This window comes from Esox lucius, chromosome 5 (assembly GCF_011004845.1).
Source record: "Esox lucius isolate fEsoLuc1 chromosome 5, fEsoLuc1.pri, whole genome shotgun sequence".
NCBI lineage: Eukaryota > Metazoa > Chordata > Actinopteri > Esociformes > Esocidae > Esox > Esox lucius.
The window spans coordinates 13,944,977-13,970,508 of NC_047573.1; the positions used below are offsets into that span (position 1 = coordinate 13,944,977).

Consider the following 25,532-nt stretch of genomic DNA (forward strand, 5'->3'; position numbering starts at 1 on the left):
ATTACGTAAGCATACGTAAAATGTCAACAGCATTAAAGGTGAATTACGTAACATAAATCATGTTAAATAGAGAAATCACTGCATTTGATAAAGGACAACAAACTACATATATAAATACCTTTAAAATGACAAAAAATACAAACGTCGCACGATTAGGTATACATTTAGCTTGAAGGATCCGATTCCTTTTTGCGACAATTCACGACATCAGCATTTTAGGTAAAATACTGATTACTTACGCTAGGTGGCAGCGGAATAACATTTCAGAACAGAGATTTGAAGCACAGAGGCGCAACGTCATGAGTCTTCAAGAAGTGTATATAAACTGTTTCCGTTTCAGTACAACGCTTGGATACAGTCCCCATATGAATTGTTGTGGGTGATTGAACAGTAATAATCCTGGAGGTTTTGGTTAGTTTCTGACATGTCCGTAATGCCGGTGGGAGCACAGCCCCAATGATAAGTGTTGTGCCACCTTCCCTACCTGTTGGAGGTCCTTGTGGTCATATGAAACATTGCCCATTTCCTCGTCTTGATGTTGCAGTATTTGAAATAGTATTTGCAGAGCACCCAGTGTTGCATGACATATTTTGTAGGTCACCTTAGGGTGTAGAGTTGCTGTTGCGTCCTCTTGTCAACATTGTTGGGATTAATTGTCCATGATATGTCCATAGCTATATGAATGGTGACTCTCTTTTGCGGCTCCATTAATGTGTATTGAGGCATGTTCTCTTCTTTGCCTCCTAAAGTAAATAGCTATCTCCTTTGTATTGTTGATATTGATTTAAATGTTGTTTACCATCAGTTTTCATACATTCTCACTGTAGGTTGTGTTATTGTTGTTGGCTTACCCCTTTCATCTTACCATTCAATCATCTTTCATCCTTGACCAGACTGTAAATACAACAAGTACTCTTGATAAAACTTTAGTGTCACTCACAATGGTGTGCAAGGTTGGTCACACTAGCGTGGCTCTCCTATTCTTTAACCCAAACAACCTATCGTACCCCTTTTGTCTCACGCTTCTTGCAACAGAGCTGTATTCTGTATTCATGACACATTTTTATGTGTGGACATGTCCAAGCCAACTATGGGTAAGAAGACCTTTTATGAGGCCTCTGCCACCCCAAAATGTGATGCCGTCAGGATGAAGGATCCGCTGCCCTAGAGAAATTCCATGCCACACTTGCAGAGGGATTCAAGGCTATTTACACTTGGCTAAATGTTAAAATATAAAGCCATCGTCACTGAATCTGCTTCACATAGCCAACAAATCACCGAACATGAATCACTGAAACACACTTTTACCACATAACATTTCTTTCTTCAGTCTCCTTGTGGAGGTCCAAGGGAAAAGTGTCGCCTCAACGCATAAATGTCAACTACCCAGGGGCCCATCCCAGCTCAGAGACTTTATCCCTTGTTTTGCTTCTTCCTTGTCTGCCAGGCCTTACATTCTGGACATCCACTGAAGTTTTACAGAGATGCAATATGAATTTCTAAGGATTTCTTTCCCAAGGAGGCCAAAGAGTTTGTAAACAGATTCTACAACCTTAAACACCGTTTGACTCTTGTCTTCCCAGTCAGGCTGGGCTTAATGTCAAATGATCAATGGAGTTTCTTCTCTTCACTCCAGGGGCTCCCTTCTACCGACACATGGACATCTGTTAGATTGAGAAAATACTTGTTTTTTCCTTTGAATGTTTTTCTGGCTTCCAACAACAACAGTGTTTTGTATTATTCTGCTGTTTACAGTAAATGAAAATATACATACAGTACATATTCTGCTTCTAAACGAAATTTTAGATGAGTTCTGAATCATTTCAAAATAGATGTAGTCATTAGCCCATTAATCTCGGAATTAAATCATTAAAGAAATCATAATTAAAAAAATAGAAATGTAAAGCCTCTCTAAAATAGACTAAACCCACCCTAAAATAGGCCTAGCGACATCCCTGTTGAGCAGATTGGTGTTGCTGGACTGTAGAGGGCATGGAGGGTCATAGGGGGAGAGCAGGTCAGATAAGTAGGCAGGTCCAAGGCCATGTGGGCAGATTTATTTGATTGTCTCAGGATCCTTGCAGCATTGTTTTGGATGAGCTGTATTTTATGAATTGAATTTCTTGGCAGGTCCCCTAGTACTGCATTCCCATAATCAATTCTGGAGAAAACAAATGAATGGATAAGGTTTTGTGCATCAGAAAAGGTTAAAGAAGGTCTTTGGCGAGAGATGTTCTTAAGGTGAAAACATTTTGATTTAATGTGTCTAATGTGGGCCTTAAAAGAAAGAGTAGGGTCAAATTTACCCAGATCGGTGATGACTGAGGAGAGGGGAATGATGTGGCCGTCAATGGCAGGACAGATCCTGTTGAAGTTGGTGATTTGGTGTTATAAGCATTGCTTCTGTCTTGCTGCTATTGAGTTGGAGGAAGTTGTTCTGTGTTCAATGTTTTACCTAATCCAGACAGTTGGACAGTGTTGAAATGATAGATGTTGTGTCAGATTTGGTTTTAACATGATACTCCTCCCAAAGCATTTGAAATAAAGACGCCATTCAGACTTTAAAACGTTCAGTGTGTTCATGACCAATTGGCTTGCATACAACTATGATATCTTTCATATTAAAAAATATGTTTTATCCTTTAAAACGTTGTTGACTTGAATGGGATTTCATTTAAAATGTTAAAAACCCCACTGTGACATCATCAGTCCTAACTATCTCTTCACTATGAAATAAAAAAAGTTTTACTGTTAAAAAATTACAGCAGTTTTAGAAGTTTCACCATCTGTGTTTTTGGTTAACTTTCCAAACTGATTGGTGTTCTAACCACTTTTTGTCTCTCTTGCAAACAGCCTGTGGCCCTACATGCAACTCAAGTGAGTATTTTGAGTGATGGTGAGGGATGGAGATTCATCCTATAGGGGATCTATAAATCAAAGAGACATTTGCCTTCATTCATTAGCTGATGGAAACCTATGACCTTCCGAGAAAAACACTTCAGATTTCTACTGAAGTACACGCACGCTAAAACCTACTTTATCATCTTTGTAATTTTTGATATCAAATCCAATCTTTTGGATCATAGAGCTCAAAGCATAAAAATTCTCTGTCCAAATCTTTAGGGACTACCATATACGACGCAGTTCAGTCTGTCAACTCAGCGTCAATAGATTTGGAGAAGGAATTGGGCTCTGAAATGTCTGAACCTTACCAGACTGGGAGGATAGTTTGAAGTACATTCATATATTTCCAATCAACTCTGGATATTGTTTTAAACTATTCAGGATCTTTCACAGGCTACACTATTCAAAATGCAAATCACAGGACATCTTTCCTAACACCAATTCATGACACAAATGTCCAACTGCAGAGGGCACACTTCTCCACTTTTTTGCCTTATGTTGAAAACTGCACGGCTGCGGGTCCGGAACCTTTGGGATCCTCCTGATGTCCTCAAAACCCCTGATTCACAAAGACCCACTGTTGAATGCCCAGGGTGTCACTGAGACTCTGAAGAGATGGCCAAAGCCCCGAAAACAAGTAATGCCTCAATATACAATAAACCTAGATCTTCTTTTTGATGTACGTTTTTTTTAATGTGTTTTTCAATTGTTTGTATATTTCAAAAACGTGAAACCGACTTCACTATGTGTGAAGTCTCCAATTTGGGTTAACTCTTTCTCTGTTTTCCTTTGAGACAACACACACACAGACACACAAATGTTTTTGCATGCACCCTCCTCAGTGTACTGTACATACAGTTGGTCTACACAGTGATGCTGTTTAGAGAAAAAAGGGTGAAAGGGTCTCTGAATTAATTTATTATGGTAATAAAAAAAGACGAAAAACGAATAAGAAAACATCTTATTTAGATGCAGTCATTTGTGTTATTATGTATTCATCCCAGTCCAAGTGGGCAAGTGGAGCAATGAAGACCACCATTGTTGTTTGTGTGTGTGTGTGCGTGTGTCTGTGTGTGTGTGTGTGTTCAAGCTGCCAGGCACAGTCCGTGAGTAAGTGTTGTCTCTGTATGGGAGCCTTGTGGACCCGCTGGCCTGGTACAATACCCTATTCAGTCTCACGCACACGCTTGCACACACACATGCACGGACACCCACACAGGCCAGCCAAGCGCTCAACCTCAGCCAATCACCAGGAGGGAGGAGGGGGTACAAAAAGACAATGTGCATGTGAGAAAAATAGCTGTGATGTCATGTTTATATTATTCTTTTTCTACATACACACTTGCTGCGACATGGCTTGAGGAAATCCTCCACTGCCCTATGGCTTGGTCCGTACTCTTTACTATATTTGATCCTGCCTCTTTCTTTTGCTAAACTGAACTATGGACTAAACTAGCTCAGAACAGGACCCTGCCCTAGTGTGTTTATGTTTGTAACCATGGAGGCACAAAGATCAAGTTATGGCTTTTTAAACAAGCTCAGTGCAATGTGTGTGTTGGAACAATGTGGGCTTTTGGCAATAGGCAGCATTAGACAGAGAGTAGAATAGATTAGCAGATGTTCTGGCGATGGGATGAGAGATCCTGGACTAAATATCAGATCAAATGAGAAAGAAGACAGGGGCAGCAGTCAGCAAAAATAAAGAGAGAGCGCGCGCGCACAAACAAACACACACACGCACACAGACACACACACACACATTACACACACACACAGCATTCTAGATGTTTCTGATAGGTGCCTCTGCCTCAACCCCCAAATGGGAGAATGACGCAATAGGAAAACAAGACATAAGGGAAAGGCAAATCCTTGTTTTCTCCAACTCATTCTCTTTCTCTTCTACCCCACACTCCTTCCACTGGAATGTTATACTGATGTTCTTGCGCCCACTCGCTAGTCCAGTGGGTTGCCAAATCAGGGACCCTCTAGTCCAATGAATTGCCAGATCAGGCTCCCTCTAGTCCTGTGGGTTGCCAGATCAGACTCTCTCTAGCCTAGTGAGTTGCAAGTTCAGGCCTCCTCTAGTCCATTGGGCTGATCAGGCTCCCTCTAGTCCAGTGGGTTGCCAGATCAGGCCTCCTCTAGTCTAGTGGGTTGCCAGATCAGGCTCCCTCTAGACCAGCGGATTGCCTGATCAGGCTCTTTCTCTTCCTACAGCTGCCGGGCAGTATCCAGTGCACAGAGCCAAGCCGGAGGCTCCATTACCTTGCTACTCCCTGAGAGAGTAGGAAGGGCGGGGAGAGAACAAAGTTCATTGACACCCCTAAGTCCAAATATTTTATAGGTCATACTATATGTGTGCTTGGGAGCAGCCCTGTTAATGCTGTCTGAAAGACAGAGAGAAACCAAGGGCAAGAGAGGAGTCTGCAACAGTTAAAATATGACACATGCCAGTAGTTAACGGTGAAATGAGAGATACTGTATGTTAGGGCGAGCCGGTGCTCCAGTATAATTCACTCAGCAGATGTGTGTTTCTGAGTGTGAGTAGGTAAAAGTGGATGTGTGAGAGGGTGGGTTGCAAAATCGATTTGCTTCAGATTTCATCCAACCTGGAATCTCATCTAGCCATCCCAACTGTCCACTTATCTGGGTGGGAGAGAGACAGACAGAGAAACAGAAAGAGATAAAGAAAGAGAGAGGAGGGGGACTTGGTTTCTGTCCAGCACACTATTTCTAAAATGTTATATAGAGTATTCCAATAGTATCTGCAGTGTGTCTAAGATTAGTATGCAGAAATGAAGCTCCCTGAAAACAAAGGAAGCTACAGAGAAAAAGCGACAAAGTTGTTAGTTTTTTTAAACTATCAGTTTAATAATGTACTATTGTTTTCCAGTACAAAGTTATTATTTTTTTACCAGCTTTTAAAAAGTTAAACATCAACACACCTTTTAATTCTCAGATTCACACAGTTTATGTTTAAAAGAAACCAAAGCATTGACAGATATGAGTAGAGAGGTTAACAGTATAGGACTGGTCAGTTAGTACAAATAGTAGATTAATATACAATACTACGGAGTTAATAATAATTCTTTAGAAGGCACTAAAGGTAAGCAACACTGATTTTGATGTGATAAACAAACGATTTCCAGAATATTTCAAGGTTTTCCAAAATATCAGAACATAAAAAAATCCTGGGCACTAGGTGATTGGCACATTGGTTGAAGGCAAAGTTAGTTCCTAAACTGAATCTGATAAATCTGTAAGGCACACTGTTCTTATCTGAAAACATCATTTAATGTTATTTTTCACATACAAAATTAAATAAAGTATATTATAAACAGATGTTACAAATACTGTATGTCCATGTTTTGTCTTGAAGAGGATTTGTGTGGAGTAAAAACAACCGCTTGGCAGGAGGCGAGTTAGGAGCTCAGGTATATAACACATGTAATAATACAACACTATATAACAGGCTTCTTCAGACGCATACACACACACACACACACACACACACACACACAAATGTACATACACATCGCTCCCCAAAGAAAATAAACAAAACATTAACACTGTTCTGAGGAGGTTCTACTATACTAACGGAAGAAACTGACCCTTCTTGGCACTTCACTCTAAATCAAAAAGACAAGTGTAGGCGTGTGTTAGACCACAACATTGAGATGGTTCCTGTATAATCCACTACATCTCTTTCACTTTGTTGAGACAGAAAATATGGTCTGAGGTTAATTTTCTTTCATGGAAAACAGACTCAATCTCTATCATAAAAAGGCTGTTCTGGTCAGTAAGGGATTTCTCTACTGGAACAAAATAGGCACTTTGTTCAGACTCATATAATACTGTATTGGTAAAGCCAACATTGTGGTTCAGACTCTTCCCTCTGTAGCACCCGGCAAAGTGTAGTGTTACCCATAGAAAGGCAAGCAGGCACGTTGTGATCAAATCTTAAGTTTTTTGTGTGACCGCGATGCTTTGAAAACAGGAACAGACTTATTTAGTCACTGTCCTGGAGAGGTATAATTATGATCATACATGACTGTTATTATGATTACTGAGTTACTCTTGTAATATTCTAGCTTCACTGGCCAAGGAATAGAGCCTGGTGACAGCAAGATGGTAGGTTGGTTTGGGGTTCGGTGGTTTGCCTGTTGGTTTTCCTATAGAAGGGACACATGGCTTGATACTGTGGTGTTTGGATGGGTGTGGGTGGTGACTGGGTCCTAACTGGATCCTGAAGGGATGATACCATGGCCACTGGTCTCTGGTTGGTTAGGCAGAGTTGACTCCGGGGGGAGGGGTCTGGCTGCTATCCAGAGCATGGCAACGAATGAGCCACGGGCTGAGACGAGAGGGTCATCAGTGGGCACAGAGGTCAGGGGTTAGTTGCCGTGGCAGCTGGGGGGGTTAGGAGACAGACGGACAGACACAAAGAAATGAAGGAAACAAAAAAAAGACAGAGAAAAAGATAGAAAGAGATTAGTGTCAGCTAGTGGTGTCAGGATGACAACGTAAACGAACTACGGCAGTCACAAACACACCGTGAACATACATGATACCTTCATAAGCACCACATAAGCATTTATAAGTCAACATCTGAAAGTTGACATAATGTCTGGCATCTCTAGTAAGTGACATGATATAAGAGTTTATGCTTATGTACTGCTAACGAAGGCATTATAGAATGTGCCCTTTGTAACCGTGAGAATAGCTGCACTACACATAGAGAAACTATGGACACAGCAGAAGGTACGGTTTTCTCTTAGGTTTTGAAAGTGTCATCTGAAGCTGTTCTAACCACTATCACGTTTCTTAACCCTGTATGTGGGGACCACGCTGTCTTAATCTATTCAAATGAATGATCGTTGCCTTGGTGGAATAGTTGCAAGTTAAGAAGGCTGGTGGGTCCTGAGCGCAGGGTTAAGAAACATACCGTTTAATGGTTAGCAGCAGCCAGGGTGTACATTATGGTGTCTTGACAGAAAAGACCAAATGCAATGATGACCAATTAATTGATTAAAAGTATCTGGTGATGGTTTATAGACTGCTGTTAAGCATTAGAGTTGATTGCTAGAGAAGCCAAGAGGCCTGCAATAACAGAGAGACATGATATGTTAAGAGATGAGGTTTTAGAAATAATTAATTTAGAACAGGTTTATACAGATCTTTTCTAATTATATTCACTTTAATGCATATGCTTGTGGGTTTCGTCTGGCTTTTAATCTCAAACTTTGGGTCTTATAAACACCATTTAAACTAAGACTTATACACAGCATGACCGGATCAGTTATACTGATTCATAGTGACAAGAAAACAATAACGTCACTTCAACATTATGAAGTGGTACTTAAACAACCCTTAGAATTGCTTTCTTCATAAATATAAATTAGAGCTTTACATTCTGTAGAGTAAAGTCTAATGACAATTTCCACAACAATGTAATGAAAATATCCCAAGAAAAGTAATGAAAATATCCCCAACAATGTAATAAACATGCCCTGCTCATAACTTAAAGTTATATTCAAAATATTTTACAGTCAGACAGTAATTCTATTACTTTTGAAAACACATAAGCAAGAACTGGAAGTATATCATGTTAACCCATTCCCAACCAAAGAAGTGGCTTTAGACACAGATCTGATAACACAGATTTCAGTAGCCTTTAAGAAGTATAAGGTCACGTACTATATAGAATGATATGGACTACGGTTATAAGTAGGCTCCTTCAGCTTCAAGTACTATGTGCCGCTTATCCATGAAGATACAAAACAATCATTATAAAACCATATAAATAAATAAAAAAGTTGTGTTTACTTTGACAAATTTCAACAAGGTAACAGTAAACATGTCATCCCTCATGAATGATGCAACAGCCCCCTTGTGCTAATTGATATATCACATGACTAACAAATTATATTTGAGTACTTTGGTGTAATCAGTACAAATTTGTAAATGCCGGATCTCTGTGGCAAAAAGGAATCATTCAACTCCGTTTAATCAAAGGAGAGCCAGTGGTGTCTGAGATTTTGCATGGGTTATCTAGACTCATATCCCTGAGAATGTTTGCCAGATTCCATCAGTCATCTGAGACAAACAGATCAAGAGATATAAATATGTGCCCGTCATAACATACCGTGTGGTTCCTTGTGAGGAGGATGACCAATATACAGAATTTCATAAATTTTGCCCAAAAGAGGCTAGAGGCATGACCTTGCAAATGTAGCATTGTCAATAGCTGTTACAGTACCACCCTCTGGCCAATCAGCATCATTCTCTAAATGCCAGATCGCTGTGACATATTTACGGAGATACGGAGGGAGACAAATCTACAGTCCCTTCCCAACTTCATCATGGGGGACAGTGAAAATAATGGAGTAATTTAAGACGATATAAAAAAGAGACAATCCTACTTGTCTCTAAGGCTGAACAGTAGTGAGTAGTGGAATGAGAGGGAAAGAGACGCAGAGGGAGAGTGAGAGAGAAATGGTATTTGAAGAGAGCTCTTAGAAATCTAAATCAAGAGAGTCACAAGGTCAGTCACATGGGGGGGAACAGTCCATTCTAAAAGCAGGAGACAATCTCACATGCCTCCCTCTATCTGACAATAGGGCTATGAACGCCCTGGAATAATCACCCCTGGAAAGGACTCACCCATTCCTATCATTACCCCGTCTCTCTGCTTTGTGACAGACTTGTTTGTCTTTTACACACAGCCCAACTGTTTGACCTTTCCTCATATTCTGGTCCTACACCTCTCCTAGCAGGCTTCAAACATATGTCAACTGACGAATGAACTGACGGACACACACACACACGCCCAGATACACACACACATACACTCATGTTCCCAATCACACACTCACTCTGTCTGGTGATCTAACTGACCTCTGTCGGTAGTCACTACTCTTTGGTAAGGATGGACCCTCATATTGTGGCGTTGCACCTTAGCCGTCATCGCTCCTGCTCACCATTCAAACCACAACACCAAAACACAAGGGGTTAACAGTGACATCATTAAACAGTGAAACATTAATAACACAGTCAAGCGGCCCATCTCAGATAAGTGTGTCCAGTGTGTATATGTGTGTGCGCCAGTCCATGTCTAAGAAGTCTTATTTCTCAGCCTTTGGTTTGGAAGGCCATACCTGGAGACGGACAGAGAGATAAAACCAGGTTACAACACAACAACACAACCCTCTTGTCCAAATCCGAATCTGATTTGTGTGGATTGTGTGGGTTTACCTAATACTCCAGTAGTGTCCATGGGATATTCCAGTATAGATGGGGTGAGAGTGTAAGGGGAATAATCGTAGGGGGCGTAGAAGAATCCTCCTGATTCAGGTGATTGCTGCATGAGTGCTGCATGCTGATTGGCCCCTTGCATGAGGGCCTGCTGACTCTGGATCTGACGAATCAGGTGAGGCATGAGGTTGGGCTGTTGAACAGGGGCAGGGTTTCTCATAGCCTGTTGCATGACAGGGGAGGGGCTGGAGATGAGTCGTGGCTGCTGAGAGGCTATGGAGAAAGCCATGGTGGCTACACAAACACACACAACGAAAAAGAAGTAGGCAAGCCATTACTAAAAGGAAATGAAAACATGTTTTAGAAAGTCCCACTGACGGTTTGAGGAATGGCACGTTTTGATGATGTCATCCTTACGTTGCTTAATGTTGGCGTCTCTGTAGGTTCCATTGAGTATGGCCAGCTCCATTAACTGCATCTTCTTTAGACTGTCCTCTCCTTCAGCCTTCACACACACACACACACACACACACACACACACACACACACACATTAAATACCCATCCATTCCAACAAGATGACAGTTGGATTGCTCTACACTGGTTAGCCTCATCAAAAACCCTAAATGAAAACTATACTATTGCTAAATAGGGATGAGAACCTGCTGAAAATGTGTGTTCAAAACCAACCCTAATTCCTTTCCTGGGCAAACCTCAAACAGTGCTCACTACTTTTGTAGGTGCAATTGTGTGAAAAAGGCTGGGGTATTTTGATGAAAAATCACTTAAGATATTCTGATAATGATATACAGCACCAACATGAATATATTTTATATAACAAGTCTGATTTAACCATCTTTCACCCTTTGGCCTCCTGGGTTAACTTAACATGGATCATATGGTACTGGTTCAGTACTACAACAACTCAGCCCACTCCAGCCTTACAACGTCTCTGGTTTTGATGGACGCTACACTGAATGGACGTCAACAGAAGATGAACGGGATATAAACTGACAGAAGACATAGATCGGATGAAAAGTGCAAAGCAGTGCAGCGCCATTTGAGAGTATCGGGAAGAGTTCCCAACTACTATAAGATGTTGAGTTTCAAGACAGAAGAGAGCAACAGTGTTGTCAGCTATTCTGTCTGTATGTGAGTTGTGGGAGCAGAGGGTGGGAGGCCAAGAGAATGTGAGAAATGTAGAGGGACACATGGAAAGAGCTCACTAGAGAAAAGAGAGAGAGGAGGGAATGAATTGGGTGTAAGAGGAGTGAAAGGAGTGATAGAGTGCAGAGAAAAGTGAACAGTCTCCCCATTCATCCCCTCCTCCTTTCACAACATGCATTACCATGGATACGCTTTTATACATGCTGCCTGGAGAATTCCCCAGCACACATGCGCACACACACAATTACAGAATGAAACTCATACTCACAGCTGGTACGAGAAGTTTCTTGACCTCTGCGGTAGCTCTTTGTAGTTTGATCTGAGCTCTGTTATGTGTGTCTTCAACTGTGATGAGTACATGGAGTTCCTCACTCAGGTGTTCCCAATTAGGCTTCCCTCTGTTCAGCTCCTCCTAGTACACATTCAAAAACAAAAATATCATGGTTTGTATATTTCTGTTTGACTGTGCATGGGAGCGTCTTTCTCCACAACATGTTGTACATTTTCCCGGCGAAGGTCCACACTGGTTGCCATTATACCATAACTGAACAATGCCCACTCACATAGAAGGTCAATCTCTGTCAACTCATTCCCTCATCTCTTCCATCCACCACTCCCTCTCCGCCTGTTTCTTTCATTCTCAGATATGTGGGATGGGTGTATTCTCATGAGATAGATGGAATGCTGGATTTGCTCCACCTGCAGTTGGCGTTTCCACTGGAAGGCTGCATGGCTCCGGCCAGGAAGCGAAAACCAGAAGCAGCAGAGTAGCAGATGGACTCCGCTCTATTCACGTCTAATGCAGTCTTAAGAGTCTAGTACCAATATAAATCCACTATGCCATGTGTATGGGTGGAGGTGTGCACGTTTCTTTTTCGGTATACCGGTGTGCATATGTACCTTCTTCTTGTCTCTCATGGATCCTTTTCCTCGTACCATGATCTTACAGCCCGTCTCCGCCTCCAGCTGTTTGGCAGTCAGTCCCCTCGGACCAAGGATTCTCCCCACAAAGTTGAACTACACACAGCCACATGAAAACCAACAGAAGGAGTCAACACTGCGTAAAACATGTAACATTCGGCTGGGAATTTGGAGAGGTTTGATTTATCAAACAATCCCACAAATGCCAGTAATATGGAGGTCCATACTAAAACAACTCGAAAACAAGCAATTGAATAACTAATTAAAGATATAAATACAGTATTTAATTTTGAATACATGTAGAAAAAAGGTGTATAAACAAATTATTTAGAAATAATTGCATTTTGAACAATCTGGGCACATTTAATTAATTGATTTCACAATAATTCATTGTCTTTCTATCTATTTTCATAGAACACTTATTTCCTAATAATGGGTTATTTCCGAGAGCCATTTTTCAACTTTTTCATTTGATGACTGTTTTCACAATGATCACAGAGAGCACACCCAAATTCTAATTATTCATTATTAACAGTCAATTTTGGAACCCTTCATGAAATAAAAAATAAACAACGCAAACAACAAGTTATATTTTAGACTCAGACATAAGGTGAAGCCGTATCCATTTATTTAATCACAATCATTTCTCAAATACTAAACATTTGAATGAGCAGTATGATATTTTGCTGTATTCCATAGTGCTGTATTATCTACTTGCATTTGCTTTTAATGAAATGTCCTTAATTAAACATATGACAAAATTAATCCCAATTCATACCTGATGAAACACCAGCACAAAACAAAACAACTAAACAAAAAAATGTCTAAGGCTGATATAGAGGTATAGGTGTATCGTGTCAGGCTTTGAGTGCATGCCAAAATGTTTTATTCAGTTTTCTTGCTTGATCAGTAAAAATAAAAAAATGCTATAAAGTGAAATCTGATTACCTGAAAACAATCAAAGGAAAAGTGAACACTTCTTCGCTTCAATCTGTAGTGCAATTGTATATCTTAGGTTTATGAAACTCTAGCTTTACTGATGATTACACTCAAAACAGTGGGAGGTATTAAGTGGCATATCCTGGGTAAGAAGGTCCATTTTAGTGCCTCTTGCCAAAAAATCTGAATAGAAAATGTAATTGCATAAATCTTAAACAACATTTAAATCATTATTCCCACAATTGTATTCAGATTTTTTGCATTTCCTGATTAACTACCTCACGTGTTTGACCGGGAGGTTTTTATTTCCAACACTTGGCAATGTGCTCAGACATGGCTGTTGGCGAATATGTCCCATTCATGGTTTTTGCAAATATTTGTGCTTACGCATGAATGACAAAATGGGGCCCCTGGTTCTTGTAAGTAACTTGTTTAAACTAAAGCCTTTAAAGTTGTGTTTACGAGAGTGTTGTATATGGCCAGTACACCACAGCTAAGGGCTGTTCATTCGCTCAACACTGAGTATTTCTGAGACAGCCCTTGGCCGTGGTATACTAAAAATATACAACAGGCAGGTATTTTTTTTTTGTCATACCTATGGTATGATCTCATATACAACAGCTTTTGGCCAATCAGAAACCAAGGTTCAAACTTCCTAGTTTATAAATATATGTGTATGTGTGTGTGTGTGTCTGTGTTTGGGTGTTAGAGAAAGAGAGTCAGGAATAGGTCATTGTATGTGTTGGCTGATGGTAAGGCCAGACTGTCTTAACCTTATCTGTCACTGGAGCTGAGAGATTAACAAGACAGCTGCCTCTCTCTCTAGTCCTCTCTCTCTCTCGCTACCTCTGCTGTAGCTCTCTCCCTCTCTCTCTCCCTCTCTGTCACCACCTTCCTCTCTCTCCCCCACCCTTTCTCACCCCCTTTCTTCTCGTCACCTTTCATCTCACTAGTTCTCTCTTTCTCTACTCTCCATTTTTGATTCCCTGTGGGTCTACCTTTCACACATTTGTGTCAGTTTGTTTCTCTGACCCCCTTTTGCACATGCATATTTTACTCACACACACACACACACACACACACTCACACACAAACATACACAATAACACACAAACATACACCATCACACAAATGCACACAGACACACACACACACACACACACACAAATGAGAAGCTGCTTGCACTATATTTTTAGCCCTGATCTCATCTGTTCCATTGGTGTGTGAGTTTGTGTGCATGCTTCTGTGCAGGCCAGCGCGTGTGTGTGTATGTTACCAGTGGTTATACTGTCATTTTATCCTGTCATCGGCTCTATCTGAGGTCCTCTGCCATACATTCTAACCCCTTTTAAAAAGGACTGGGAGCTTAGAAAGCAGCCCTTCCCCCTGAATTGCCATCAGATCATGGATCTGGAAGGTGGGCAAAATTTTTCTGTTGTGAATAGGAATGTTTTTTTTTTTGTTTTGTTGATAAAATAGGAAATGAAATAGACTATGAAAGCTGAAAAATGTTTGTCCACTCACATCGGGGAACTCTTTGACAGGCACGAAGAGCTTCTCCTGCAGCTGGGCCACTGGACCAATCCCATCGGGCAGCTCCTCAGAGTCCCGCCCCTCAGCAGCCATACCCCCATTCATTGAGTCATTATACATGTCCTTGCGCACTCTACCTATTTCTGATGGGAGGAGAGAGGGGTGGTGGAGAAAGAAAGAGATGAAAGAGAGGAAAAGGAGGGAGGGGCAGAGAGAAATAATAGAAAGATCGAAAGAAAATGACAATCAGTTTAGCCAGAAATTATTTCCCAATTTCTGGGTTGATTTTTTTAATTATACAGTCTAAATACCGCTGAAACACTTAATTGTGAGGCCCTTTTTGTGTAAGATAAAAATAGTGGCATAGTACTGTTGGTTTAATGTGTGTTGTAAAATGGTTGATTGTTCATCAGGGTTGCACCTGATGTCCAAATTGGGCCCAAAGTGTCAATATTTTGTGTGGCCATCATCATTTTCCAGCACTGCCTTAACCCTCTTGGGCATGGAGTTCACAAGAGCTTCACAGGTTGCCACTGGAGTCCTCTTCCACTCCTCCATGACAACATCACAGAGCTGTTGGATATTAGAGACCTTGCGCTCCTCCACCTTCCGTTTGAGGATGCCCCACAGATGCTCAAAAGGGTTTAGGTCTGCTTGGCCAGTCCATCACCTTCACCCTCAGCTTCTTTAGCAAGGCAGTGGTCATGTTGGAGGTGTGTTTGGGGTCGTTATCATGTTGGAATACTGCCCTGCGGCCCAGTCTCCGAAGGGAGGGGATCATGCTCTGCTTCAGAATGTCACTGTACATGTTGGCATTCATGGTTTCCTCAATGAACTGTAGGCTCCCCAGTGCTGGCAGCACTCATGCAGCCCCAGACCATGACACTCCCACCACCATGCTTGACTGTAGGCAAGACACACTTGTCTTTGCACTCCTCACCTGGTTGCCGCCGCACATGCTTGACAACATCTGAACCAATGTGTTTATCTTGGTCTCATCAGACCACAGGACATGGTTCCAGTAATCCATGTCCTTAGTCTGCTTATCTTCAGCAAACTGCTTGCGGGCTTTCTTGTGCATCATCTTTAAGAGAGGCTTCCTTCTGGGATGACAGCCATGCAGACCAATTTGATGCGGCGTATGGTCTGAGCACTGACAGGCTGACCCCCCACCTCTTCAACCTCTGCAGCAATGCTGGCAGCACTCATACGTCTATTTCCCAAAGACAACTTCTGGATATGACACTGAGCAGGTGCACTCAACTTCTTTGTTCGACCATGGCGAGGCCTGTTCTGAGTGGAACCTGTCCTGTTAAACCACTGTATGGTCTTGGCCACCGTGCTGCAGCTCAGTTTCAGGCTCTTTGCAATCTTCTTATAGCCTAGGCCATCTTTATGTAGAGCAACAATTCTTTTTTTCAGATCCTCATAGAGTTCTTTGCCATGAGGTACCATGTTGAACTTCCAGTGACTGGTATGATGGAGTGTGAGAGCGATGACACCAAATTTAACACACCTGCTCCCCATTCACACCTGAGACCTTGTAACACTAACGAGTCACATGACACCGGGGAGGGAAAATGGCTAATTGGGCCCAATTTGGACATTTTCACTAAGAGGTTTACACAGTTTTGTTAATTAATGGCTGTGTGTTGACTAATTCTGAGGAGACAGCAAATTTACACAGTTATACAAGCTGTACACTCACTACTTTACATTGTAGCAAAGTGTCATTTCTTCAGTGTTGTCACATGAAAAAAATATACTCAAATATTTACAAAAATGTGAGGGGTGTAATCACTTTTGTGAGATACTGTATACAGTAACCTCGAAAATGAAAACACATTTTCTTGCATTATCTTCCATTCAAGATATAGGTGAAAAATGTACCTTTCTTTGAGGAGAGAAAAATAATTTAAAAACTGAAAAACATTCTTGATGATTGGCATCCTTAGAAATCCTTCTGAAACAAGTTGAATAGAAGTTTTTTTCTTTCTAACAAATTCTTTCCAACAAATGTGTCACATTTAAATAATTGAATTTCAGTAACAGTGTCTGTGATAGAGCAGGGAGTGATACAGGTACAGACCAGACAGGTACAGGAACTAGGCTTGGGAAACACAAAAACACAAACATGCATGGCATTGACAATACTGCACAAGAGACCCAGGGCAACTGAGGGCTTGATATAGTCTGGGTTGATTAGAGCGATTGAGTCCAGCTGCGTGTGACGGCAATGAGGGGCCAGGTGTGAGCACCAGGAATGAAAGAGAAAATGGAACTAGAACTAAGCCGGCATCGCTGAATGCAGCAGGGTAGATAAATTGGGCCATGGTCTTAAAATATCAAACAGAACAACATTTAAATTTGCCAGTTGTAATTCAGAAGTCAGGGATTTTAATACATTTCTAAAGATACTCTGCTTTGAAACAGTATTCAACCCCTGGACCAATTCTGTAATTTGACTCCATTACTACTGGTGTGTTGACAAAAAAAAATGAAACCCTAAATCAATAATTGTAAGGTAACACTGGTTTTATGTTCGCTTGCATAAGTGTTCAACCCCCACAGTCTATTATTGGATAAAGCCACCTTTTGTACTGATAACAGGTACGTTCTTTAGGATAAGTATGTACCAGCTTTGCACACAGAGTCAAAGGGATTTTTGCCCATTGTTCTGGGTGAATTTGCTCCAGATTTTTTAGGTTGCTTGAACAATGAAGTTGGCTCTACCAAATATTATTAAGTGGGGTTGAATACAAAGAATAACAAAGTGCTTTCTGTAAAAAGCTGAGGGAATAACACTCCTAAATTCATGGACATTGCTACTGATGCAGTGCCTGACCATACACAATAAACTTACGTTTGAACCATCTTTTCAGGCTGTAGAGTGTTAGCATTCACTTTCAAAAACATTGGAATGAAACTATTTTAGATTTTAGGTTGGGATTAGGTGCAACAGTTAAACTACGTGGAGACGTGTGATAAAATCACAAAAGGAATAATTTTTGGAACAACACTTTAAAGCCAAACACTAGGTGCAAAAACAAAAAACAACCCTCAACCTAACCCGAGAGACAACAGTGTGTGTGTGTGTGTTTAAAGATGTCTGACTCAGACCTCCAATATTGTCGCATGATGTGTTACTCACAGTATGGCAACCACTATAATAACCAGCCAGGCAACCGCTACCACACACAGACACACACTATACTGTGAAATAACTATGACGTGACAAAGGCACAGTGATAAGTAAGTGTGACCATAGTAATAATAGCTGGAACCCTAATTATGTAAAGCTATAATCACAACAGCTATAAGCCTCTAATAACATACCTAGCCTCACATGTAAACCAGTTATTACACATACACACACACACACACACCAAGTTAAAACAAAGTGCTATGTAACACTAACGCAAACCATCAACGCAAAGAAATTGCTTAATCAACGCTGTTCAACAAATGCTTCAAAGTGTTGCTAGGCTCAGGTGTTAGTGTGGGCAACTGAGAAAACAAATAATAATAAAAAATGTCTGGATGATTTATCGTCCTTTCACTCGAACGCTACCTTGTATTCAGCTATCTGCTGCTGAAGTCTTTTTCTATCACTCTCCTGTCTTCTCCTCCTGACACCCAGATGGCGACACATATTATTACATTCCTGGAAGACATTTCTGCTTGGATATCGGCACACCATCTTAAGCTCAACATTGACAAGACAGAGCTGCTCTTCCATCGGGGGAAGGCCTTTCTACTCTAAGACCTATCCATAATGATTGATAACTCCACAGAACCACCCCAGAGTGCAACAAATCTATGGGTGACCCTGAACAGCACACAAACATCAAGATGGTAACTCGCTCCTGGGGGAACACGCTCTATGACATTTGTATGGTATGACCTTACGTCACACATGAAGTGGCACATCCAAGCACTTGTCATCTTATATCTGGACTACTGCAACTCACAGTTGGTAGGTCTCACTGGTAATGCCATCAAACCCCTGAAAAGTCCACTCATGTCACCCCATTGTATGCAAGGCAACCATCTTTTCCTTGTAGCTAGTATAGCAAAGTCACGTCCCATTTTCTGAAACCCTAACTAATGAGTATCTAAAATAACTCACCTTAGGATCTAGTGTTAGAAAAAATATATAGGGTGTTAAAGTGTATATTGACCTATAACCGAAAGAACTAGGCAATGTTTTTTCACTTCTCATTTGTCCTGTGTTGGTAATGACATGGCCACTGGGGTCGCTTTTTGCTTTCAGCTGATAAAGGTTGAAGCCTGATGTGGTCTTCTGCCATTGCCAATCAGCAACAAGGACTAACGAACTCAGTGATTCTGTTCTGCACACCACTGTTGTACTGCACCCCTATTAGCCTGTTAGTCGCCGTCTGTTAGCTTGCACGATTCTTGACATTTTCTTTGGACATCTTTCATGAACATGAAAAAACTATGGAGAGGCAGTTTCTGAGAGACTGGAACCAGTGCCCCATCACCATGTTTAAAGCCACTTACACCCCTTGTTTCATCCATTCTAACTTTCAATCAAACATTTACTGAATGCTTTGACGCCTGTCTGCTTGCTTTATATATCAAGCCATGTGACTCCTTCTCAGTAAGAGGGATGCATTTTTGTGAACGTTTTGGTATACCAACAATGATAACACACAAAAAAACATAGTTTGGATGGAATGAGATTGTATAATTTTTTGAATGCCCCCAAAAGTGTTTTAACAACTTTTAAAAACATATTTTTTTCAATCAAAATGCATTTAGGCCTTCTACTGTCTTTTAAAATACTTGATGTTTATCAAAACACTTACATTAGCTTAGCTATTTATACTGCTTTCAAACACCAAATCTCAGCACAACCTTTCATGGTGTCATCACACAATCACAGTGTTTTAAGCCTATTTTTACAGCGTTTGATGGACTGTTTCATAAGTCAGTCAATGTAGATAAACTGCTACAAATAAATAATATGGCTGTATGATTGTATGTATTTGATTGTGTAGGGGCATGTTTGACCCTGGTTTAGCTTTCTCTCTCTCTCTCTCTCTCTCTCTCTCTCTCTCTCTCTCTTTCTCTTTCTCTGTACACACACACACACATACACACACACCCACACACACTCATAATGCTCAAAATAGGGTAATGGCATGTTCAAGTGTTCAGATAATACCAAACATACACACCCCGCCCCCTTTCTCCATCTTTCTCCATTCTCTCCTACTCCTCCCTTGTCTTCCACTCTTTTCTCATACGCCCCTATCATTTTCCTTGTTTCCATTCCACTTATTCATATTTATAATTCTAAATAAAATCTAATTGTTTGTTTCTATGTAGTCTTAGCTTTATGGAAAGTCTTTGTTAGATGTGGTGTGCTAGTCCTCTTGAAAAAAGAACATAATCTCAAACACACACACACACACACACACACTGTCAGTTTATAGTCTACTCAACTTCCGAGTGTCTGTGTGTTTAAATACATAATCACTCCCTACAAGCCCTACCAAGTCAAAACTGTTCAGGCTGACATGGTGTTGACCGAGTAGCCCCATTGAGAGCCTAGTGCCTTGCCAGGCACTCACATTAGGTCACCAACCCAGACTAACAACTGTCTATTTGTGAACAGCATCCACAGACTGGTGTGTGTGTGTTTACGCACACACACTAAAGCAACACTGCTGGTATATCAACTACTTGAAGAGAACTTTAGATATATATATATATATATATATATATATATATATATATATATATATATATATCCGGTTTTCCAGTGGCATTTTGTGTTTGCTAATCAAAGATTATCGTTTTAAAAGGCTAATTGTCATCATCATTAACATCAATTATGTTGGCACAGCTGAAAACTGATGTGCTAATTAAAGAAGCTATAAAACTGTCCATCTAGTTGAGTATATGGAGCATCAGCAATTGTGGGGTTTTTTACATGCTCAAAATGGCCAGAAACAAAGAATTTTCTTCTGAAACTCGTCAGTCTATTTTTGTTCTGAGAAATGTGGGGTATTCCAATACATTACTTCTTTGAGAAACAGACATCTGAGATTCCAAACTGGCAGCTTCATTAAACAGTACCCACAAAACCACCAATCTCAACATCAACAGTGAAGAGGCGACTCTGGGATGCTGGCCATCTAGGCCGGAGTTGCTAAGAAAAAGCCACATCCCAGACTGACCAATAAAAAGAAAAGTTTAAGATGGGCAAAAGAACACAGACACTGGACAGAGGAAGACTGGGAAGAAGTGTTATGGACAAACAAATCTATGTTTGAGGTGTTCGGATCACAAAGAAGAACATTTGTGAGATGCAGACCAAAAGATGCGGAAGGAGTGCTTGACACCACCTGTCAAGCATGGTGGAGGCAATGTGATGGTCTGGGGGTGCTTTGATCGTAAAAGTGGGAGATTTGTACAGGGTAAAAGACAGATCTTGAAGATGGAAGGCTATCACTCCATTTTGCAACACCTTGCATAGTACAACCATTCTATTATTTCACCTTTGAACACATTAACACTCAGAAGTACATAGCCAAATCAACCAAAAGGGAAGATCAATTTCCTGGAATGGTCAGACCGTCCATTAGCAAAAAGAACTGTGTAGTGACCTAAAGAGGGCTGTGTACAGGAGATTCCCTATCAATTTGACTGAGCTTATTCTGAAAAGAAGATACAAATGCAACAAAAAACAGGTTTGCTAGGTTGATAGAGACAAATCCAAACAGACTTACTCCCTTAATCCAAGAAAAATGTGCTTTGAAAAAGTATTTGTTTTTGAGTGTGCAGAGGCTACTTATGCAATCGTGGAATAGTATCGTTTGTAAGAAATATTTATCTGAGAATTTATCCTATTATTTCACTATTATCAATGTTTGGTTACAAGATCATAAAGGTGAAAAAAGGTTTGACATGATTTGTCTTGATTTCAGACTTTATATAATGAACAAAAGCTGCTTTTTCAATAAGGATGTGTAGACTTCTAATATCCACTTGATATTTACGCAATGTAGCCTACGAAGTTACCTTCATCTAAGAGACGCTCCAGGTGTGTGAAGATGCCAGTAAAGTTGGGCAACGAGCTCATGACCTTCCGGTCCGTCATCAGCTGCATCAGGTAGTCCGGGCTGGGCCTTGGTCTTTCTCGGACCTGCTCAGTCATCTCTCCGACCATAGTCACAAGCCAAAATCTGTGCCGACGCTCTGCAATAACTCTTTATAAAACGGGAGCAAAAAGTTTCAACTTTAGTTTAAAAGTTACGTCCAAATGCTGCCCCGAGTTGTACCCCAGCCTCCTCCGATCCTGTGATGAGCTTGTCACACGCTGATCCGAGTCTCCGGCGACATGCGTTATGAAGTAACGGGACTGAAGAAGAGGAAAAATAAAGAACAAGAAAACGTGTAGAAAATTGTAACTTCGATCTATTGGAAATGCCGATACCCTCGGCAAAAGTTAGTTACGTTATTGTTAAAACTCGTTTCCCTTGTTTTCCCGATTTTTCTTCTCCGCCGTTTCAGTCAGTTAGGAGTGCCCCTTCACGCTCACAGGTTTGGCGACACACTTTGCCACTTGTTTTCTCTCGTTCACTCCTACTCGATCACGTCCGGTGTGTGTCGGTATTCAGACCTTGTCATATGACCACACATCACACTGCACGAGAGAGAAAAAGGGGGAGAGTAAAATGTGGTTGGGTGGAACCAGAGGGCGCTCCGCGTCCCCGGACACACACACAGACGCCTACACACACAGAGGACGAACTGTTCGAGGTGACAATGTCAACAATGCTGTTTGTCCCTTTGCTCTGAGAGTTATGCACACCTGTTCTACCTTCAGTTGCTGTCTATCACTCTTGGGTATCTCTGGAAGTGTGTCTGGCATGCAGGTGGTCTCTTTATTTCTGTTTTTGTCACTCAAATACACACAAAGAAACACAGACACACACCAGAAAAACACTTTAATGTGATCAACGTTTCTACATAGTTATGTAGAAATAAAATTAATAATTAAAAATATCTAAAATTAATTCCAATGCTTTGTAAGAAGACACGTTTGGCCGCTCTTTCAGAGACTGGTTTGGGTTAACAGAACATTTTATTTAGAAACCATTTATTTTCTGAGGTGATCCATTGATTTAAACCATTTGAAATAAGATACTTTGTAATAAAAATAAAAACGTTGTATATTAAAATAAAGACTTTTGAAGTAATGGTAATTTAAGAATTATAAACACGCTAAAATGCAATGTTATGGAAATATATATAGGATAAATGTACCATCAAGTGGGTGTGAGAGGTTTTGGCAAGACTATGCATATGTGCAAGCGTGTACATGCGTTTGTGTGTTCTGATTCTGTCCTGACTCCAGTCTTTGTCCACCACAGCTGCCTCACACTGCCCTGCCTCTGTACCCTTCAACACAGTGCAGCCATATTCATCCATCAGATACTAGCACGCACACACACGCACACACACACACAATTGTAATCTCTAATTCAACTCCCATCATCCCCACTACTTATCTATCCCCTTTTCTAGCCCCCCTCTTCTTCTTCCCCCATCTCCACCCACCAGGCACCACATTTCATTCATTCAAACAATCAGACATGTGTATTTAACCTTCAAGACAATCACTTTCTTACAAATCTGATGGGGTAGGGGACAATATGTGTGTGTTTGTGTGTTTTTGGGCGATGGCATAGGTCCAGCCTGGTATGGTATGGTGCGTATTCAGGAGGACATTGTCCTCTCGTGTCCCAAACAATACCCCCTCTAACCAGGATGCTAGACACAACTAGCAACTAAACAGAGGTCTTTCCTCAATAAGATACTTCTTGCTTTTCTCCTCAGCCCCTGCTCAAAACCTATTGGATGAATTAAACAGAAGGTCACTCCCCTACCATTTCCTCCAACTGGTTTTGGAAGGTAGACAAGATGTGTGCCAAGGAAAAGACCCAACTTCCAAACATTTCTATGAGTGTCTTGCATAATTATGTATTTGACCCCAAAACTCTGGATTAGAGGTCAAACTCTGACATCACTAAACAAAGTATTGAGGAGGATAGCAGAAGAGTGCGTCATCTAGTGATATGCTAATGAAACTGCTTTAAAATGAAAAGATGAGCAGTACCTATCAGCACCAGCAGAGAGCAGCAAAGAATTTTTTTTTTGAATGATAAATGCAATACCTCAATCAGTGATAAGATGGTCTTGTTTCTGCCCAAAGAAATATAAGCAGGGTCACAAAAAAAGTTTTCAGAAGAAACTTGTGAACACTTGATTGTTAAACAGTGTAGGACAGACTATTTTTCCTCTCTCGTCCGCATCAGAAATTAAGAAATGCCGCTTAGGTGTTTTTTCTATGTGTGCTATATTAGGTTAATGTCCTAGCAGTAGGAATTGTTATCTTTCAGAGGTGGGAGACATTCATTCATTCATTCATCTTCTTCCGCTTCATCCGGGGCCGGGTCGCGGGGGCAGCAGTCTAAGCAGAGATGCCCAGACTTCCCTCTCCCCAGACACTTCCTCCAGCTCTTCCGGGGGGACACCGAGGCGTTCCCAGGCCAGCCGGGAGACATAGTCCCTCCAGTGTGTCCTAGGTCTTCCCCGGGGTCTCCTCCCGGTGGGACGGGACCGGAACACCTTCCCAGGAAGGCGTTCCGAAGGCATCCGAAACAGATGCCCAAGCCACCTCAGCTGACCCCTCTCGATGTGGAGGAGCAGCGGCTCTACTCCAAGCTCCTCCCGGGTGACCGAGCTTCTCACCCTATCTCTAAGGGATCGCCCAGCCATTTCACATCCTCTTCCTTTGCTTGTTCGTCACTGGTGAAATGATGTACAACCTCACCTCTAAAATGATTGGCACACTTTGGTAAAGATGAGCAAAAAAGGCTGTATAATACAAACAGCACACGTAATGAGCTATATTGTATGCAAAAAAAATATGGGAAATGAGAAATGATTGTTGACCTTTACGAATCAATAAAAAATAGAAAATAGCTCAAATTACTCACCAGTATTAGGGTAATAATGAAGAGGTTAAGAACCAGTGGAACTGTGGTAAATGAAAAGATGACAGTCAATATTTGGGAATGGACATTTCAGTCTCTCAAAAGTACAACACATTGCATTCCACATATTGTAAAATGGTCATTACTATTGTAATTTTCTATATCACCTTTGCTAATTTTTATTAAGGGGGTGACTCTAGACTGGGGGTGACTCTAGACTGATCAATTTCCCACCCTAAAAAATCTGTGATCACCTACACTATATAGGTGACTAATATTGCTTTGCTACTGGATGCTCAAATGAATCACTAGGATTGACATACACCAATCACATGATGTCATAGACAATACGTAGCTGTCAGAACTCAATCATTCCAATTTATTAAGGAAATCTTGGAAATGTACTTCAATTATGACACTGGTATTTGTAATTTACAAGAGTTAATAGCAGGTCCTTTGTCCACTAACAAATACAAACACAGAAAGTGCTGGATACAAAGTTGTGATTTTTGAATCACAAAACACAGTGACAGGACACTAGAATGTGTGTAGGAAGATATGTCCTTTGGTCTGCATGTGTCAAGTTGTCCTGTGTTCATGTGAACACAATAATCTGGTAATTACCCTTATCCAATTAGCTAAATCAGACACCCTGCTGAGTTCCCAAAAGACATTGCTGTTTGAACTCTGATCAGATCAGTGTTAGGTAGAAACAACACAACACCAATATGTCCAACTCTACTTCATGGGGCTAGCTTCCTTTATTCACATTTACATAATG

At 41.0% G+C, this 25,532-nt stretch overlaps 1 protein-coding gene across 4 annotated transcripts; it reads right to left on the reverse strand.

Annotated features, from left to right (window-relative positions):
- Nucleotides 1-3,802: 3,802 nt before the first annotated feature.
- On the reverse strand, nt 3,803-22,374 carry qki2 (QKI, KH domain containing, RNA binding 2). Of its 4 annotated transcripts, none has more exons than XR_829200.4 (8): nt 21,771-22,372; nt 14,709-14,860; nt 12,225-12,341; nt 11,593-11,736; nt 10,576-10,663; nt 10,159-10,452; nt 9,802-10,061; nt 3,803-7,314 (listed from the first exon to the last, which is right to left on the reverse strand). XR_829200.4 is itself a non-coding variant. In XM_010898105.5 (8 exons), the coding sequence occupies exons 1-8, from the start codon at nt 21,916-21,918 to the stop codon at nt 7,299-7,301; spliced, it is 1,056 nt and encodes a 351-aa protein (XP_010896407.1). In that variant the 5' UTR covers nt 21,919-22,374; the 3' UTR covers nt 3,803-7,298. The 4 variants fall into 4 exon arrangements, 3 of the variants coding, with proteins under 3 accessions (XP_010896407.1, XP_010896408.1, XP_019902432.1); XM_010898105.5 differs by having other exon boundaries at nt 9,780-9,876; nt 21,771-22,374; XM_010898106.5 differs by having other exon boundaries at nt 9,802-9,876; nt 21,771-22,373.
- Nucleotides 22,375-25,532: the final 3,158 nt, after the last annotated feature.